Source organism: Martes martes, assembly GCF_963455335.1.
Source record: "Martes martes genome assembly, chromosome: 15".
In the NCBI taxonomy this organism is placed as follows: domain Eukaryota; kingdom Metazoa; phylum Chordata; class Mammalia; order Carnivora; family Mustelidae; genus Martes; species Martes martes.
Genome location: NC_137903.1, coordinates 15,516,733 through 15,536,318, shown reverse-complemented (window position 1 = coordinate 15,536,318; position 19,586 = coordinate 15,516,733). Strand labels below are relative to the sequence as shown.

The following is a 19,586-nucleotide window of genomic DNA, read 5'->3' as shown; positions in this document are numbered from 1 at the left end:
AGTAGATCTGAGTAATGAACTAAGTTACTTACTATCTCAAAGTATTCTTTTCTGTAAAATGCGAGTAATAACTCTTTTTACCGCATAGATTTGTGAAGAGAATCAAGTGAGATAGTACATGCCGGGTGTCACATGGGAAATTCATGTGTTCCCCAAACATTTGTGTAGCATCTACAGATGTGTCAAGGATTGGTCAAGGCGCTGGAAATACTGTATTGAACTAGGTACCGAATTATACCGAACAATACCGAAGTGTATGGAACTAAGTATCCCCATCCCAGTGTGGGAAGATACAGAAAACAAGCACTATTGGGTAGTGAGAGATCAATGATGAAAATAAGACAAGGTGATACTGTGGTGTATCAAAGAAGCTTCCTTAGAGTGGGAATGTCAGAAAATGCTTCTCTTCTCTTCAGAAATGATATTCAAAACAAAACATGCTAATTATTATTATAATCACGTCTAGTAATTATCTGACTTTATGCCATGTTACTGTACTATTAGTATTTTTTACAGTTAATTGTAATAAATGTTATAACAAACCATAAAAACAATACAGTCACTATTAATTAACGTTAATAATAACAAGTTGTCACAGTCACCTGTCAACTATTCTGTGTATTAGTTACCCACTCAGTAGATAAATGTTAGCCTCTGGACGATTTCTCCCTGCCTTCCAGTACATTCCTGGCTATCCTCATCCCATTATCTATGAGTATATCCTTGGGGAATGAAAATGCATCTTACCGTTTGTCTGAGGGAAAAAAAAAAGTTAATACTGATGCAAAAATCCTACACATAATGCATATCAAAGCCAAATATAAATTATTTCTGAAGTTATCTGCTGTTGTGGCTTATTGCTGCCAGTGTGGGCTCTTCTATTAGCATGGATAAGTGGGACCTGACCATATGTCAAGAGAACACGTCCTTTCGAAGTGACCTCATATATCAAACGCACACCCCTGGGATGCTTTGCCCCCCTAACCACAATGACAGACTCTTCCGGTAGGTTTTCCTCTTTTTTTTCACCTGTGACCGTATGCTGCCTCTTGTCAGTGGTGCCCGTGTAGATGAGACCTTTCCCAACCTGCCTGAGCTGGTACTCTTTAATGACGCCATTTGGTTTCTCAGGGACGCTCCAGCTCAAATGCAGAGCCTCTGCGCTGGGCGCCGTGACTCTGGGCGGCAGGACGCTCTCCGGGACTCCTTGGGTAGTGGCTGCAACTACCTGCAAACGGGAATTAAACAGCAATTTATGGTAATACGACACTAGGTATTCTGATCAACGAGAATGTCACTTTTGTTTTAAAATGTTGTCGCGGGCCTGGCATATCATTAGCGGGGGCTTGGAGAAACGGTCTCCTCCTTCTTCTTCTTCCTTTTTTTTTTTTTTTTTATTCTTTTCCTTCCATCCTATTTAAACAATGAAATCTGACCTTGAATACATTACCTAAGTCTCAGACTACCATTTATCACAACAAGTTCAACAACAATTTTGACGGCAGAGTGCAGCCCTCAGTTTAAACAAGTAAAATCTGGCCGGCAGACTGTCTTGCTAGAGAACACTTGATGACTCTCTTCCATATGGCCCATCGGTGTCTTTGCATTTTAACAGCCTGATTTTGTACATTTTAAGCACCAGTAAATATGAAGCAAAATCCACATCTGAACTTGCTTGCATATAATATGCTCTGAACAGTATAAATGGGCAGATTTTTTTTTTTAATATTCTTCCTATGATACCCAGGATGTCTTGATAGCGTCTATACCAACGTTCTAGAAAAAGAACTGAATGAGAAGGAAAAAAGGATAAGTCAACCGGTTATTTATGCAGCATTATCAAAATACAGTTTTGGATAAAAATTAGCTGCATTTGTTTTTTCACAGAATTAACTCTGGTTTCCGTTTTTTAACCAATTGTTCTGGCATCTGGTAGGCAGGAGCTGTGCCTATGTAAAAAGACGTGGAATTGTTCTAGGACCGTTCGGACCATAACTTTTGATGGGGCCAATCAGCTGCCATCTGTTTTAACGGTGCCACGCTCGGAGATGTTTCTGGAGGTCTGCTGAATGAAAAGCTGCACATATGCACGGCGGCGGATCCATCTGACTGAATGTTTTCCTTGGATGGTTCTTGCACAGTGTGTGAAGATGCTGTTCTTATAAAGTTGTAACCACATGAAAAGAATCAGAGCTGCTGTGTGTTTGTTTCTCTGGGTTCTTCTGACTAGGCTGGCTTCTGTGAGATGACTCTTTCTTTATTTCCCTCCTAAATCGTCTCACTGTTTCTTTCCAGTCTCCTTTGTGGGCTCTTCGCGTTCCCAGTGTTCATCATCTATGGTCTTGTTTTTTTTTTCTCTCTCTTCTCCTTAAATGACCCTATTCAAACTCCTTGCTTCAACTTCCCACATGGATCCTTCTAGCAAATCAGTCACTTCATAATCCAGACTCTGACAAGACATTTTTGCTTAACGTGCCAAGTAATATTTTCTTCTGTCACTCTGTTCCTCCTCTTAAATATATATTTAAAAAAGGCTTAAAATTTTAATCTTCTTCTACACTCAAATTTTCCTCTTTTATTTTTTTATTTGCTTGCAGAATGGCACTGTGATCTACAATTTGCTCAAGCCAGAGAGCCAGAGATCTTGAATAACATCTTTGATACTTTCCTCTTCTTACCCTGCATAGAGTTGACAGCAATTTCTCTTATTCCCCTGCATTTGGTTGACACCAAGTCCTATAGATTTCATCCCCCAACATCTGTTGTATCTTCGTGATATTCTCCATTCTGACTCCTGCTGCATGAGCTCATTTCTTTCCTATACTGTAGCAGAAATCTTGGTATCATTTTATTTTCTATACCAGGCTCTTTTGCCCCTTTCTGTGTTTCAAGAGAAGGCAATTTGTGTTAAAGCGATTTTTTTTTTTTAGAATTTATTTATTTTTTTGACAGAGAGAGATCCAAGTAGGCAGAGAGGCAGGCAGAGAGAGAGGGGGAAGCAGGCTCCCTGCCAAGCAGAGAGCCCAATGTGGGACTCGATCCCAAGACCCTGAGATCATGACCTGAGCCGAAGGCAGAGGCTTTAACCTACTGAGCCACCCAGGCGCCCTTAAAGTGATATTTAAATAGAAACTTTTAAACTGAGGAATGATTTGAGAATTGTTATGGATTTATAGAAGATCATCTGAGAATAGTTGGCAGAACTTTGGAAAACAGTATGGAAGTTCCTCAAAAAGTTAAAAAGAGAGCTACCCTATGACCCAACAATTGCACTAGTGGGTATTTACCCCAAAGATACAGATGAAACAAAAAGAAGGGACACATGCACCCCAATGTTCATAGCAGCAAAGTCCACAATAGCCAAACTGTGGAAGGAGCCAACATGCCCTTCAACAGACAAATGGATAAAGAAGATACGGCCCATATACACAATGGAACATTACTCAGCCATCAGAAAGGATGAACACCCACCATTTGTACTGACATGGATGGGACTGGAGGAGATTATGCTGAGTGAAATAAGTCAAGCAGAGAAAGACAATTATCATATGGTTTCACTCATATGTGGAACATAAGGAATGTCGTGGAGGACATTAGGGGAAGGAAGGAAAAGCTGGAGGGGGGAAAGTCGGAGGGGGAAACAAACCACGAGAGGCTATGGACTCTGGGAAACAATTTGAGGGTTTCGGTGGGGGTAGGGGGTGTGTGTGAGCCGGGTGATGGGTATTAAGGAGGGCACATGTTATAATGAGCACTGGGTATTATATGCAAATAATGAATCATGGACCACTACATCAAAAACTAAAGAGGTGTGCACCTGGGTGGCTCAGTGGGTTAAGCCTCTGCCTTTGGCTAGGTCATGATCCCGAGGTCCTGGGATCGAGCCCCGCATCGGGCTCTCTGCTTAGCAGGGAGCCTGTTTCCCCCTCTCTCTCTGCCTGCCTCTCTGCCTACTTGTGATCTCTGTCAAATAAATAAATAAGATCTTAAAAAAAAAAAACAAAAACTAAAGAGGTACTGTATGGTGACTAACATAACCTAATAAAGAAATACTTGGCAGAGGGAAAATGTGATAAAGAGGGTGATATTGGTTCAAATTTTCTTTCTTTTTTTTTAAACTAATGAAACATTGACACGTGCATAAATTTCCTTTGCAGTAATCTCTTCTTCCAGACATACATATTAGTAGTCAGCTGAGATGCCACGTGAACGTGTTACCATTGAGGCAGATATTGTTTTCTGACAGTGCAAAAATCATTCACAACCTGGATGTTGCTATAGTCTTCCCGCCGGCTACTTCTGTCCAAAGTTTGGGTTCCTTCCCTTACCTTGCTGCTGATGGCACAGCCAGCAACCGTGCAGGCTTTCAGCTGGTATGAGTATTCCTGAAATGGCTGAATTCCCTTCGTATCAGAAAAGCTCAGTGATGTTCCCTGAAAACGTTCAATCCCATTTCGGAGAAGAATGTAGTAGATAATTTGACCTAAAATAGACAGAGAAATACCCAGATTTGAGTGTCAGATCCTTTTAACTATTTGCAAACAACTTACATGTCTTAGGGTTCTGAGGAAAGAGGATAATATAGCATTACTTACTTTTAATTTGCTATTGGATTGCTATGTTCAAGCAGTTCTGAGTGATACGCACTCTTATTGAAGAGAGGGATTCTGGACATAGATAATTAAAGTCATTTATGTTTATTTTCCCTCACTACCAAACAAGATGTCTTCCAATATTAAAACTAATTTGCCTTTCTTTAGCAGTCTTTGCTTGTTTGAAAGCAGCTCAGATATATATGCTAGGATTTGAGAAAAAAATTCTAGGACTAAAAACTTGTGAGGCCTATTTTACAGAATGAATGATTAGTAGGCCCACACCTAAGGTTCCTTTTACCAGCAAATAATTTTTAATGGTTAGATGCATGCCAGTTATATGTTGATTACACTCATTTCGATTTCCCTACGGATTTACAGGATTTTGTTATTTCAATTTAAAAGGTAGCTTAATACCATTTGACTGTATAGGTTGCTTCCAATTTAAGAGTATCACATCTTCAAGATCATCCATTTTGGTCCACGTAGGGGCACTAAGTCCTTCAGGCACATCTTCTTTTGTCCTGGCTCTAACGGCTTTGCTGAATCCTCGCCCATAGCTGTTCCATGCAGAAATCCTATACTCATACGTCATATAAGGCTCCAGGTTCACATCTGAAAAGGGAGAAATTGAACAGCGAGCTTTTAAAAACATTTTTTTTACCATCATATTGAAAATGAATATAAAAACTTTTAAAAACTTAAAAATAAATGCTTAATGCTAGAACTCTCATCTCTTAATCTCTAATTCATAAGAAAAAACACTTTATGTGTTTATTGGATGCAAAGATACGGAACTCCACAGAAAAGAATTCACTTTCTCTGATCAAATAATGGGTAACATGAAAGGAATGACTGAAAACCTAAAGTACTAGACTAACGTACACTGGATGTTAGTGTTTCCCCACTTCTGTATGGGGAAGTTTACCAACCTACTTTTATAGTTTTATACTATAAATCTTACCAATTATTACATCATTTATATTACATTAAATTATTATATAATTATATATAATGTAATATATAAAATATAATGGATTATATATAATATATAGTTACTATGATATACAAGACTGGAAACTTGGCTTATCATGTTTAGTGAATATAACTGGTTATATATGGATATAATATGTATATAGTATATATATAAAATATTTATTTATATATAAATTTATACATGTATATAATATATATGTTATACATATACATGTGTAAACATGTATATGTTTATACATAATTTATATATATATAATGTATATTTATATATAAAATTATACATGTATATAATATATATGTATAACATATACATGTATAAATTTATATATAAATATAATATTTATAATTGTATATAATTATTTATAATTATATATAATATTATAATTATATATTTATTTATATATACTATATAATGAATATATATTTTATATATATACTATTTATATATATTTTATATATATACTATATACATATATATGTTTTTATATATATATTTATATATAGGGTTATAAGTGGTTAGTGGTTAGTGGAATGCACAATCCACCACACATCCTTCCCACTTTTGCCAAACCAGAACTGAAACCCAAACCCAAAACAACCAATCTAAACAAAAGAATTAAACCAAACTGTTGAGTGTTTTGTACTGGCAATGATTTTATTAGATAATCATCCATGTGATTCAATGGCATGCCAAAAGTCTTTGTTCAGTTTTAAGCTTTGGTAACTTCAGAAACACAAATGCTACAAATTTACAAAAAAACAAACAAAGTGAAAAATTTAATTGGCTAAATCTGTTTAATTTTGTGAATTTTGCCTATGTTTGTACCTATGCATTTTTGTGTGGTGGTTTCTGGATGACTTCTCGGAGGGGAGATCAGAAGAAGAGGTCATTCCTTGGCTTCTCAGCCACTTGCTCTCTCTTCATGTGGGGTTGAGTCTCCGTCCATTCATGTGGGTTTGTTTACTGCATTTTCCTTACATATATTTCCTTACCATAAACCCTGACCTGCCTACTTTATAGAATTAGTATGAAAATAAAATGCATGAAGTTATGTGCCAAAATATCTTAAAATGTAAACTGCTATAAAATAGAAGGGCTTATCTTCCGTCTTCATTTTTCTCTGGTAAGGGGGCATCTGCCACTTGTTACCTGGGATGACCACTGGTGGGTGCCCAGATCACCCTTCTGTCCTGGTCAGAGGCCTCCTGCCTAGGGTCTAATTTTCCCAGTTTTCTCTGCAACTTGGGATTATCACGTGACTCAGATCTCAACAACAGAAGAAGCACAACAGTGATATGGGCAACCAGTGTCTCACTTCCTAAGAGGAATCACTTTCCCTCCATTGACCTTCTCATCCCCTTTCGGTGGTCTGGAAGCAGGATGTTGTGGTGACCCAGGTTGCACCATGGGAAGGACGGTAGCACCAGAAACATCACGAGCCATCACCTGGAAGGAATCTGGATCCCTGAATGACTGTAGGGCCCAGCTGCCCAGACCATCCACATACTCACATGAGGTCAGTCTATTTTTCAATCAATTGGCTGCAGCAGACTGAGCTGCTCATTGCTAATAACTGTTCTTTCCAACCCTTCCGGCCCACATCACCAGTTCTAATTTCAGTTGCAGCAGCCTGCCACGCTGTGTTTCTTGTTCTTTCCTCCATGGCATTTCATTCTTTTCTACTCTCTCATCTCTTATCCTCATTTCTTTGTTTCCCCGGGAGGCCTGGTCTTTTAAAAACGCTCCTAGCTCATGAAAGAATTCTTTTTGTTTTACACATAAGGAAGCATCGTTGAAATCTTGCCTTCCCTCAACAATCTCTCTCATTTCTGAGTTCTTTTTTGCTTTGCCAGAATTTTCAACTCAACTCTTTTTTAAAAAAAGAAAAGAAAATACCCCCCCCACACACACACCTTTTGTAATCTCAAAATCATTATGTATGTTATAAGGGGTTAGTCTTCAAATAACAGAGGGTTTTGCTTTTGGGGGGGGGTATGCTCACTCAATTTTTACTTGTTACTGGCTTAAACGTCCCATGCATACTTGTCTGCAATCATTTCTTCAGCTGATAGTTCTTCAAAAACGCATGTACGGGATCGTGTCGTTCTATTGCTGAAAAAGCTTTAATATCGCCTCATTGCTGCCTGCTTAGTGTGGTAAAAAAGGCCTTCGTCTGCTGACCCCTGCTCTTTGGCCTCAACCCCATGGTTCCTCCTCTCCTTCGCAAGGCTACATGCATATCAAGGGCCTTGTTTTTCACATCTTACTGGGCTTTCTCTCACTTCCTGTACTTTGCACACGTTGCCTTCTCTGCCTACCTTCCCTTCCTGTGAACTGACATGTTTCTACTTGTTCTTCAGTTCCTAGCTCAGGCAGGACATCCTTCACAAGTCTTTCCTAACCTCTTCAGTCTGGGTTAGATGTCCTTGCAATGCCCTTGAAAAGCACCCTATGCTTACTTCTGTCACAGTCCTTACGTGGATGTATTTCTCCCATTACAGGGTACTCATAGTTGGCCCCTGTCTGTTCATACGGGCTTCAAATCCCTGATGGGAATTCTTACTTATTCGTTTTCATAGCTGGTGGGCTACCAGTGTGGGGACTGGTTATTAGTAAAAATTTAAGAAATATTTTTTGATAAATGAAATGATTGTATGCGTGAATGAATTTGGGTGAGCTCTGGTGTTGTTTAGCTTTTAACTTTAAATTCCTAAGAAAGGTGGATTTCTTAGTCCAAATTGGTCTCGATGGTACTTGTTTTAGCATGATTTAGGTGCTTTGTTTTCTTCTTGGAAGAGAAACTTTTGTTATTTTTCATATTTAATTTATAGTATTCTTTGGTAGGCAAAGCAATCTAAAATATGGATGTTTAAATAAGTTAAACATTTTCTCCTCTGGAGAAGGCTATTGCAAATACGTCTTAAGGGACCTTCAAAATCTTGACTTGACTTCAAAAGACAGATAAAAGTGCAGAATTCTCTTGGATCATGTGCATCTAGACCAAACCCACTAATCTGGAAATGAGGATCCTTAAATCTATAACTGGGTGTGGAAAGAAATTGGAGGGTTTAAGGAATTGTTCTCTATTCTGAGGACTTTCCTGATTAAATGCATTCCAATAAATGTTTTTGTTTTGTTTTGTTTTGTTTGCTTAAAGTGTGTTAATCCAAGAATGAGCTAAGCTAAGCAAGGGCATCTTGTTCATACTGCTGTTTCAATCTCGTAGGAGGGATGGAACAAAGGTCCAGATGCACGTGACACAGGTAGAAGCAAACGTCATGCTGATGTGCGAGAGGAGAGAGACACTGGGCTTGAGAAGCCTGCACTGGGAACGAGAATGTTCACTCACACCCGGGGAATGACGAAGAAGGACATTTCAGGTGGAAGAAATACGTGAGGGGAGTTTGGAGCACAGTGCGAGGACCTCCTACACCACGAAGAGTCTTCTAAATCTGCAGGTCTTGAGGGCGACGTGATTTACATCTGACATCTTCCCTTAGCAAGTTACTTTTATAGATCTGATCCTCAGTCTCTTCATCTGTTCAATGACCATACTTCCGTGATTGCTTTGTGGGTGAATTAGGGTAAGGTTTTAAAGCATCTAGCACATCCCTGGAACCTTATCTTTGTTCCTGCTTTCCCTCCTTAATCTACTTCCTCACTCCAGCATCTTGCCTTATTTTTTTGTAATCTTAAGGTCTGCCATTATCACCCACCATTGGTTAAGTAAGGCAGAATGGTGAGTCATGATGGAACAGAGCAGTTTAGTTAACCTTAGCTTGCTTGAATTATGTCACTTAAATGTATTCTATTTGACTCTAGATGATGGTTGATTTTATATATATATATGTATATACACACACACACACACACACACCCCCCACATACATACATACACACAGCTGCACACACACATACACACACACACACACACACACTTAAGTTTTCAAAAGGCAGAAACAAACTCTGTAGGGACTTAAGTAAATGGACAAATAATAAAAATTTAATAGAGGACAGAACTATTTTGGAGATGATCTTAAACTTTATAGTGTTTTTCACTCAGTTTAGCCAAGCCTGAGAACCACTATTTCAGAGGAACTCAGCAGGGCGAAGATGGGGCCTGAAAATTAATATTTTCAGTAACTGTGAAGGTTATTGTTCCCAAGACAATAGCCATTTAGTGGCAACACCAGGCTGTGGGAGAGTGCCGTCTCCAGACCCAGACCCAAGATCAGGAAAGGGATACTTTAAGCGCCTGCCCAGAATAATGCTGTGAGGTCTTACTGGTGATCAGACAGGTTTCTTCCTGTTTCCTGCCTACAGGTACAGCAACATTCATGCTTTGCATTTATTGAAAGCCTGCATTCACACTTTTAAGAAAGAAAATGGGGCTCACTGATGATTAACTGGGTATACCATAAAAGAACACATAAGCTATTTCCCTGTTCTGAATTTTCTACATGTTTACTTTAGAGCAGTATATACCTTTGTCTGAATTTAGACTTTCCACTTTTTTTGAACTACTAACTTTGAACAGATCCAAAGTGTGCCTTTAATTACCTTGTAACTAGCTAGCCCATAGTATGAAGAAATTAACTGATACTAGGTTAAGGAGGGGGTTGACATCAGGATGAAACAAGGATGCATTTTCTGCAGCTTTTCACTATCCCTCCTAAGCCACGGACAGGTGGCCCGGTTTCTGTTACCTGTGAAGGAGAACGTGTTTGCACTTCCCGTGTGAACGGTCTCTTCAGCAGACGAGCATATTTCGTCTGTTGATTCCTTGCCGGGGGAATCATGAGGTCCTCTGATCACAGCACAAACATGGCTGGTGAAGTTGAAGTCACACCTGCCGCAGTACGCTGTGGCTTCCAGAGATGCTGGGCAGAGAGTCCCACACTCTCCGTTTTCCTGAGTGGTGGAGGTGGGGAGAGGAGATTTAAAAATTACGTTTGGACAGGGGCGCCTGGGTCACTTAGCTAGTGGAGCATCAGACTCATGGTTTCAGCTCAGCTCATGATCTCCTGGGTCCTGATCTCATGGGCTGTGGAATCCAGCCCTGCGTGGGGCTCTGTGCTCAGTAGGGAGTCTGCTTGAGCGTCTCTCCCTCTGCCCCTCCCCCCAACCCACAGGTGCTCTCTCTTTCTCTCTAAAATAAATAAACAAGTCTTTTAAAAATTTGCATTTAGATGTACATCGGGCAGGTTTCTACAAATGAAAATGAGATTTTCTTCCACTTAGCTCATGAATAAATGTCTCAAGACTTATGAAAAAAAGTGGAGGTGGTGCGTATACTAGAAAGCAGTTCTGGTGTGGATGACATACATAGGGATTCAGAGTCCTGTTTTGCCACTTCCTACTTCTGTGACCTTGAGCACGTCACATACACTCTCGAAGGCTCAGCTCCTTCCGTCAGAAAATGGAAATTACATTTACCATGCAGGTTTGTTATGTGCATCAAACGAGATAACACCTATAAATAGCTTACACTTAGATATAACTATATAAGATGATCATAAATATAATTTAACCCACTGAGCCACCCAGGCACCCCTATTATAAATATAATTTAAATACAAAAAAGAGCAGAAGTAATTATTTTACTATTGTTACTTTGACAGTTTTCTAATGGAGCTTTAGAGAAAATAATGAGATATTTGAGAATCTGTACGTTGGTGCTGTAGGGCAAGTTGGACTTCTCAGAAGTATTCCTTGTCCAAATTTTAAAAAATCTACATATTTCATGAACTCTCATTATAGTTATTATTATTTACATTTGTAAACCTTTCCTCTGATGAGTCTCTGGACTTTTTATAGTTATTGGTAAGTACGAGTGTGTTCTAGTGTCAGAAAATGAAGTATTTCATCATCCCAGATTACAGGAGGTATAAATAAGGCAACAATTTTGGCACGCAAAACTTTCCTTCATCTTTCCTTTCCATAGGCGGCTTAATTAATTAATTAATTAATGTTAGAGAAAGAGCATGGGCAGGGGAAGGAGCAGGTGTGGGGGGGAGGAGGAGACGGTATCTCAGGCAGACTGTACTGAGCAGGGAGCCTGGCCTGGGGCTCCACCTCACGATCTTAACATCATGACTTGAACCGAAACCAAGAGTTGGATGTTCAACCGACCGAGCCACCCAGGCACCATAGATGGCATAACGTATTTAAAATAATTTTTTGCTGTTTAAAATTGATCTACATTCAAACTCTCTTACCTCATATACGTAAAATTATTCTCCCAAAGGTTGTCAAAGTAAATCTGCTTCAGAAAGCTACAGTAGGATTTCCATGTGAATATAGTGAATTGAACACCTGCACTTAGCTTCGTCTCCTCGTGAAGCCCAACTAGATGACCGTTAAAGAATAGAGAAAGTCCAAGGAAACAGGAAGGGCACTAATAACCACAGGACAGCCCAGACATTTTTGGAAGCTAGGAACTGGATGAATGTGGCAGAGACCATACCATGTGCCCAGTAACGTCTATTTTGTTTTTTCTCCCTAGGGATACTAGATTTGCAAGTCCAGCTGAGTAGGAAAAGGCACATAACTAGAAATGTCCATGCGCTTACTCTGCAGAAAGGATGTATTTTTGCTTGTATGTGAGACTCGAACATGTGTAATCATCCACTCTCTCCTCTTTCCCATTGCACTCGGAGGGTCATGTGTGAAGCCCCACAAGATGGAAGGGATTGGGCCCCTGAGACATTCCTTGGAGGAGAGCTGCCTAACTCACATTGGACTGCAATGTGAAAATAAATTTTTTTTAATTTTATTCTATTGACCCATTTCATATGTGACTGTACTTGTTTTTATTTTGGCCTAGTCTAGCATGTCCTAGCTAAAACATAAATTAGAACTTTGAAGTTAGATATTGTCTCAACAACAATAAAGTCCTAAATCTCATGGCATTGGCTTAACTTTTAGGTGGGCAGTGGCAAAGAAATACATACTGGGGTTTGGAAAGTTGGGGAACTCTGTTATGCTGTGGCTAAATATTTGGTAAAATCATGACCTGGGATAACTATCAAAGTAAGCCAGTGCTACCGAGATCATAGCCCTAAGGGAGGAGGTTATAATTGAAAACATTAGTAATAGGTTTGTTTGCATTTTGGTAAAGGGTTACAAATGAGAAAGAGCTTAGAGAAGATTTGGTGAAATTAAAAGGAAAAGAGAGAGTCAACTGGAAGATACAGGCCAGCAGCCAGAGTGGGAAAACCAAATACAAGTCTGCATATTGCACAGTGAGAATCCCAGTGCCCTTTCCTACTGATTCTCTGTATGCTGTCAGCCAAGCATATGTCTTATCCTGATCTAGGATGCATTATTAAGGACAGTTAATTAAGCAGATATTCTAAGGATTCTTGGTAATGTGACTCCCTGACACAAAACCATCCTGCCACATGATTGGGCTACTGTTCGCTCCCCACTAACGGATGCGTCTGCGCAATGAGCTCTCACTTGGCCTCTAAAGGAAAGAGCAGATTTAAAAACATAGAGAAAAGAACTGAGAGGGAGCAGAAACAAAACAAGGCAAAGAAGAAAACTAAAATAGTATCAAACAAATGAGACAATTCAAGGAAAAATGCAAATAAACAACAAGGAAACAATAAACAATGGGATTAGTATTTCCAGAATGATAAAAAAGGTATCCCACAAATGGAACAAAAGTGGGATGCCATGAACAAATAATAGCCAACAAAAACAAAAGAACACTGAAAAACTAAAAAAAAAAAAAAAAAAAAAAAGAACCTAAAAAATAGAAAATAAAAAATATGATAGCTAAATAAAATCAATCAATTAAAACAAAGGTTGGAAGATGAAGCTAAGGCAAAATCTGATCGTGTTGAAAAAGATGAAGAGTTAACTAATCAACAGTTAAGAAATAAAAAGAAAAGATGGAAAGTCTAACACCAAACTAATCAGTAAAAACCGAGATTAAGAAGAGAGCAAATTATCAAAGAAATAATAAAACAGCATTCCCCAGAACTAAAGGTCATAAGATCTCACACTGAAAAAATCCACAAAAAGTACAGCTTCATGAATAATAATAATAATATCATCCCCAAAGAGACATATTGTCATGAAATTTTATTTTTTTTCAAAATTTTTAATGAAATTTTAGAAAAACAGAATAAAGAGAATCTGTTCAAACCTTTTATAGGAAAAACAACATGGGTACCTAAGAAGAAACAGGAATCAGAAGAGCAATGAAAGTTTAAAAACGCAGACATGATGTCAAAATCCTCAGTGGAAATAATTTTTAACCTTGCATCGTTTACCTAGTCAAGCTATCAATCCAGTGGGAGGCTCAAAAAATGATCATTTCAAATGTCAAGCTCTCAAAAAATTTACCTTTTACGCACCCATACCCCAAATGATATTTCTCCAAAAGAAGGCATAAAGGCAAGAAAAGGGGACCCTTGGATTGAGAACACAGGGACACCAACACAGGGAGGGAAGTAAAAGGGATTCCCAAACCCACAGTTAGAGAAGACTTGCAGGGGGAGAAATCCTACAGCAGTCTAGCCCTGATTGGAGCAGGAGATAGAAGTCTCCAGAAAAGAGGTCTTCAGGAAACAAAATGCAATCCATAACTTGATCTTTACCTATAACACACTGCTTGATTTGGCATTCAGAAATATTATCCTAATAATAATAATTTAAATATGAATATTTGATATGATTATATCATTATTAATTGGCCTTCCTAAAGCCAAGTTAAGTCAATTTAAAAGATCATGGGTATAGCCTGAACATTGTCCTTGCATCACAGAAGCTACATCTTCCTGGAACCAAAATGAGACGCCTATGAAACAAATGTGAGTGAGCAGTAATGAAGCAAATAGTTGTGAGCAGTGGTGTCCTTTTTGAGACTAACAAGTTTTCTATCTTCATCTTTCAAATATGAGTGCCCCTTTTAGAGTTTTCCACATAGATGCTTCTTATCTGGTCATTTTTAAAGACATGTCCTTGCAAAGCACCTCAGTGTCTCAGTCGGTTAAGCATCTGCCTTAACTCAGGTCATGATCTTGGGGTCCTGCGACGGAGCCCCCCATCATGTTCCACGCTCAGCAGGGAGTCTGCTTCTACCTCTCCTTCTCCCTCTCCCCGCCCCCACTGCTTCACTCTCTGTTCTCTCTCTCAAATAAACAAACAAAATCTTAAAAAAAAAAAAAAGTCATGTCCTTGTAACATCACCAGCTTTTTAAGACTCTGTATTTCAGAAAAATTTCTTAGTCCAAACTTCTGAAAAAACCAACCTGTGGGTGCATAGTGTTGGATTGACTTCATAGAATTGGCTATTTATTTTTTTTTTAGATTTTATTTATTTATTTGCCAGAGAGAGAGAGAGAAAACATGCAGGGGGCACAGCAGGCAGAGGCAGAGGGAGAAGCAGACTCCCCCTGAACAAGGAGCCCGATGCGGGACTCAATCCCAGGACCCAGAGATCATGACCTGAGCTGAAGGCAGACACTTAACTGACTGAGCTACCCAGGCACCCCTGGAATAGGCTATTTTAAAGTTGTGTATAGGTCAGACCAATTGCTAAAAAAAATTTGTAGATGAAAAACTATTTTTGAAGGGTATTTTGTATGATTATTCACTTCATAAAGTACTTACTCTCTTTAACAACTTCATGAGTTGTCTTAATTGTTGCAAAGTGCTTGCTGGAACCCTAACAATCTCGAGACTTACTTTACAACTCACGTATATGGCGTCTACACAATGACTGTACAGTTGTATTGGTTGGCAAGAGCCCTTCCATGGTCTATGACCCAAACACCCTTTTGCAACCATCTCCTAATAGCGGATTGCTACAGAACAGAGTAGGGTGTCTGGTTTTTTGAAGTCCACAATCCGTTCTTTAAACTGATAGGTTTCTGGAGCCCTGGGTCAAGTTTAATGCTAACAAAACATGACATGTCAGTCCGTGAAGCATCTCAACATCCAAACAAATGGTACACTCAGAGGCCTGTTCACTGTCATGGTTGGCAGGCATTTGCTGATCTTCCGCTGTCTCAAGGAATAGGATATAAGCACAAGTGAATTTGCTGGATCTTAAAGTCTCTATCAAAAGAAACTGTTGGATTATGGTTAGAGGCCCAGGGGGGAGAAGACAGGCTCTCTCTCCATTTCCATCCCCAGCACCCATGGACGTAAAACGGCACGACGCAGAGGTCCCAGCTGACAAGTGCTGGCCCTTTCGGCACAGACTTTCGGTCCTGCACTGATCTGGAGTGCTGGGTAAAGCTTCCTGAGAACAGCTAATCATTATTAATTCCTTTAGAATTCATTGCAATAACATCAATCACAGTGAACTCATTTGGTATTAATATGGATGTAATGTGAAAATGAATAATGCACACAGGAGTTTTTATATTCCTATTTTAGAAAAATAGTTATGAACAATGTATTTCTCTTTCCATTGTCAAATCAGCACCTCTGAGAGGTTTTCTATCAATTACCTTCATCATCATTCCAGTTGAAATCTTGTCAGAGCAAACATATTTCAAAGGATTATATCCAACCCCATTACAGCATTTCTGGCTCTTTGGAATAAGTTCAGTCTCACAGCATTTTACTGGCACTGGGTCATTCTTTTTAACATGTGCTTTAGACTCTCCACTGGAAGCTGAGCAGCATATGGTATCTGACATAGTCACATAATCCTGCCCACAACAGAACATCCCTGCAACAATAAAACGTTATATATGAATATGAAATAAAAAAAGGAAGAAAACGGAGACTGCTATAAAGTTTGGTATAAAAATGTCAGACTCAGGCAGTTGCTGAAATGGTACAATACCTAAGGTAGCATTTCCTTACCAAGGTGATTTAAATGTGCAGTGAGGGTCCTTCTACCAAGAGCACTAGACACTAATTAGGTAAAGAACACTCAGGAGGAAGGGTTCCAAAACCATTCAGCAGGGCCAGACTTCTCCCAAGCTCCATAAAAAAAAAGCCCTGATTTCCGTCACGAGAATCACCTGCCCACTTTGGGATGATAATATCGTCTTGCAGGGGAAGGGATAAAGTCCAGGGGATCAGAGGAAAGCTCTAGCAATCTGCAAGGGAGAAAAGGTCACCGAGGCACTCTGGGATGAGAGCCTGAACAGGAGAGAGAGAGGTAGGACCATCCTGTCATTGGAGATGCTATGGTAGGAGTCGTACAAGTTTTTGCCTGGCTTTGTCGAGAGTGCACGTATTTGCTTCTTGTGAATCCAGCAGCAATGATAACCATTCTTTCTTCATGAGATAAGTTTCTTCAAAACCATCTGAGCCTGCTCACCGATCAGGTGAACAATTTGGTCACTGTTTTTTGAGCAGCACTGTGTTCTAGACCCATCCCTGGACATGGATGAGAGGTTGGAGGCAGGGACAGAAAGATCCTGTAAGGGGGAACATTGATCGCCCCACTTGTTGAGGAAAGACATATGTGCCTTTCACACCAACAAAACTCCTTTCTTGCACCAAATTCAGTTTAACTGCCTGTGTTCACATCATTTAGATCTTGCCATAGAAGAGATACAACAGAAATTTAGACATACAAGCCTGAATAAATAAACAATACTCTAGAGTCAGATTAAGCCAGAAATGAAGGTGCCTATACCCTATGTCACAGTGCTATTATATCAGAATTTATATCCAGTGATAAAGCAGCACAGTGTGATGAATGATTTACTTTAATTAGAATTTTGTTTATTTATTATTAGTCCTGACTGATAACACAAAGAACCTCAACTTCAAAGTGCCCCGGGGTCTTGAATTGTTTGTTCTGGTCCTGTACAAACACCTACATTATGAAAGACACTCCTAATAATAGACCAGCGAGTTTTAAGTGCTTTTTATTTAAAAAAATTATCGAAAGTAGACACTGGCTTGGTACATACCTTAAGAAAAATGTTTAGCCACACATGACTCCAAAGAACTCTCTCACTGATCTTTCCACTTTAAAAAAATATCTCCCAATATTTTAAGATGATGTATATTGATCATAACTCAGTTTCTGCATGCCATCTAAGTGTGGTAAATGTTCGAAGTAATTGGTTTAAACGTAAACTGTTTTCTTTGGTGCTTTATTAATAAATTTCATTGTTTTAACATTTCCAGGAAAGATTTTTTTTCATATAAATACACACAGCAGAGTTATCATTGTAATCTGAGTTTTGATTATGGTAAAATGGTAAAACTGACACATTACACAAATCTAGAGCTTCAAGTTTTGTATTGTTTGGACATTTTTTTTTCCCTGCTGCCTTCTGATCAGACATTTAAATACAACCTTGGGCTTTCCACCGTCATTTTTTTCTCTAGCAGTTTTCTTAAAATAATTCATGTTTCCATTTTAAAGAGCAATCTGAAAACTGAAAACTGGCCCTTTAGGGAGCAGAATACATTCTCCCCTTCTACTCCCAAGTTACTTGATGGTTTCACCATGCTTTAAGTATAAAATCAAAATGCAGACATTGACCTAATTCAAAACTCCTAATCAGTCATCTGATCGCTCTGAGGGACTTTTGACAGGTCAACTAAAATTTTGATAATGAACTGTTTTTACACTAGGAAAAAAAAAAGGCTGCTTTCTTTCACGAAGAGCTTCATCTTTGTTTCACTGAATTAAAATTTTCAGCCAAGATTCCACTCTCATAACAAGAAGTGACTCCCTTTCTAGTTTCTTTGGTAAACCATTACTTCTTTAATTATTATCAACCTTGTTCCAGTGTGATAAATTGCTAATTACTTAATACCCTAATCAGCGTTCATTCTTTGCACAGATAAACTGTGACAGTGCCATTAATTTAAATAGTAATTTCACTTAATGGCCAGAACGGCACACCAGATTTTTATGCAGCATTTTCTGAAGACTGCATCCATCACTGCAATATTCTGACATAAAGATGTCTGACGTGCACTAACTCACTTAGGGAGAGCAGATGTTGCAGAGCAGAGTTTGGTACTAATTCCCATAGTGCATCACTTCAGCATGAATGAGCTGCAAATTCAGAGACAGACAATCTTCTGAAACTGCATTGCAATAACTTTTGACCCCTGCCTAATTTATCACATGTAGCACTTGACTTTTGAACTCTGACACGTAGAATGCACAATTTTAAATATGCCAAAAGAGAAACAAAACAGGTCACAGATCGATCTATTGTTGATGGATTGATCTATTTTTCCAGAGGCTGTTCTTTAAAATTTGTACAAAGGTGAAGATGCTTTTTGGACAGATGTTACCAAAGTGGTACAGTACACATAGAGCTACTAGATATTTATTTTTGATATCAAACTGCAATATATTTTATCTTCCCAACAGAGTATATATCCAACAGATAGCTTCCATTTTATTGGATACAACAGAGAAAACAGTGAAGGAAAGAATCTTCTACTCACAATACCATGAATAGTTTCAATACATTACTAACATTCATTTAATGGCCAGGGCTGACAAGGAAAGCATTTATAAACATATAGTACTGATGAATTTCTAAATTGTTAATTCTGTAAAATAGGCATTCCATTTTTCTAGAAAAAGAAAGGCCAAGAATTATGAATCATGCTTTTGAGATAAAAACAGTAAAGTAGGAAAGAACACAGTCGAGAACATGACAAATTAATGTGCAACTCTGGGACTGATCATGGGGACATTTTAAGCCAAGGGACTATATTTTAGGCCTATAAGACTGAAAAAAAGTTTTGTGATTAGTCATTCTTAGGACAAACTTATAAAATTGGTGGCAGAATATGAAAGAAAAGAGATGCATGCTTGTCTCCACCAGTAGATGGCCCCATGGCTACCACCACAAAACTGACAAAGAAAGGGTAGAACAAACATGCTCCCCAAATTGTTGAGATGTGTTTTTTTCCTATATTACACCTTTCAAAAATTCTTATGTCACATGGAAATCTTTCTGGAAAATATTCTTTAGTACAGCTCCTTCATGATGGATTTCTGTGCTATATTTCCCTCTTTGCAAAGTTTCCAGATCCCG

General features: G+C 38.7%; 1 protein-coding gene across 2 annotated transcripts in view; it reads right to left on the bottom strand.

Annotated features, from left to right (window-relative positions):
• The window catches only part of USH2A (usherin), a gene marked incomplete at both ends in the record, with an annotated part of 700,457 nt that overhangs the window by 141,610 nt on the left and 539,261 nt on the right, over positions 1–19,586 (bottom strand). For both annotated transcript variants that reach the window (XM_080825193.1, XM_080825194.1), the window contains 5 exons: positions 1,030–1,228; positions 4,329–4,483; positions 5,010–5,207; positions 10,296–10,500; positions 16,059–16,282. In XM_080825193.1, the coding sequence (XP_080681319.1) occupies positions 1,030–1,228; positions 4,329–4,483; positions 5,010–5,207; positions 10,296–10,500; positions 16,059–16,282 (981 nt within the window). The remainder of the gene's footprint in view (positions 1–1,029; positions 1,229–4,328; positions 4,484–5,009; positions 5,208–10,295; positions 10,501–16,058; positions 16,283–19,586) is intronic.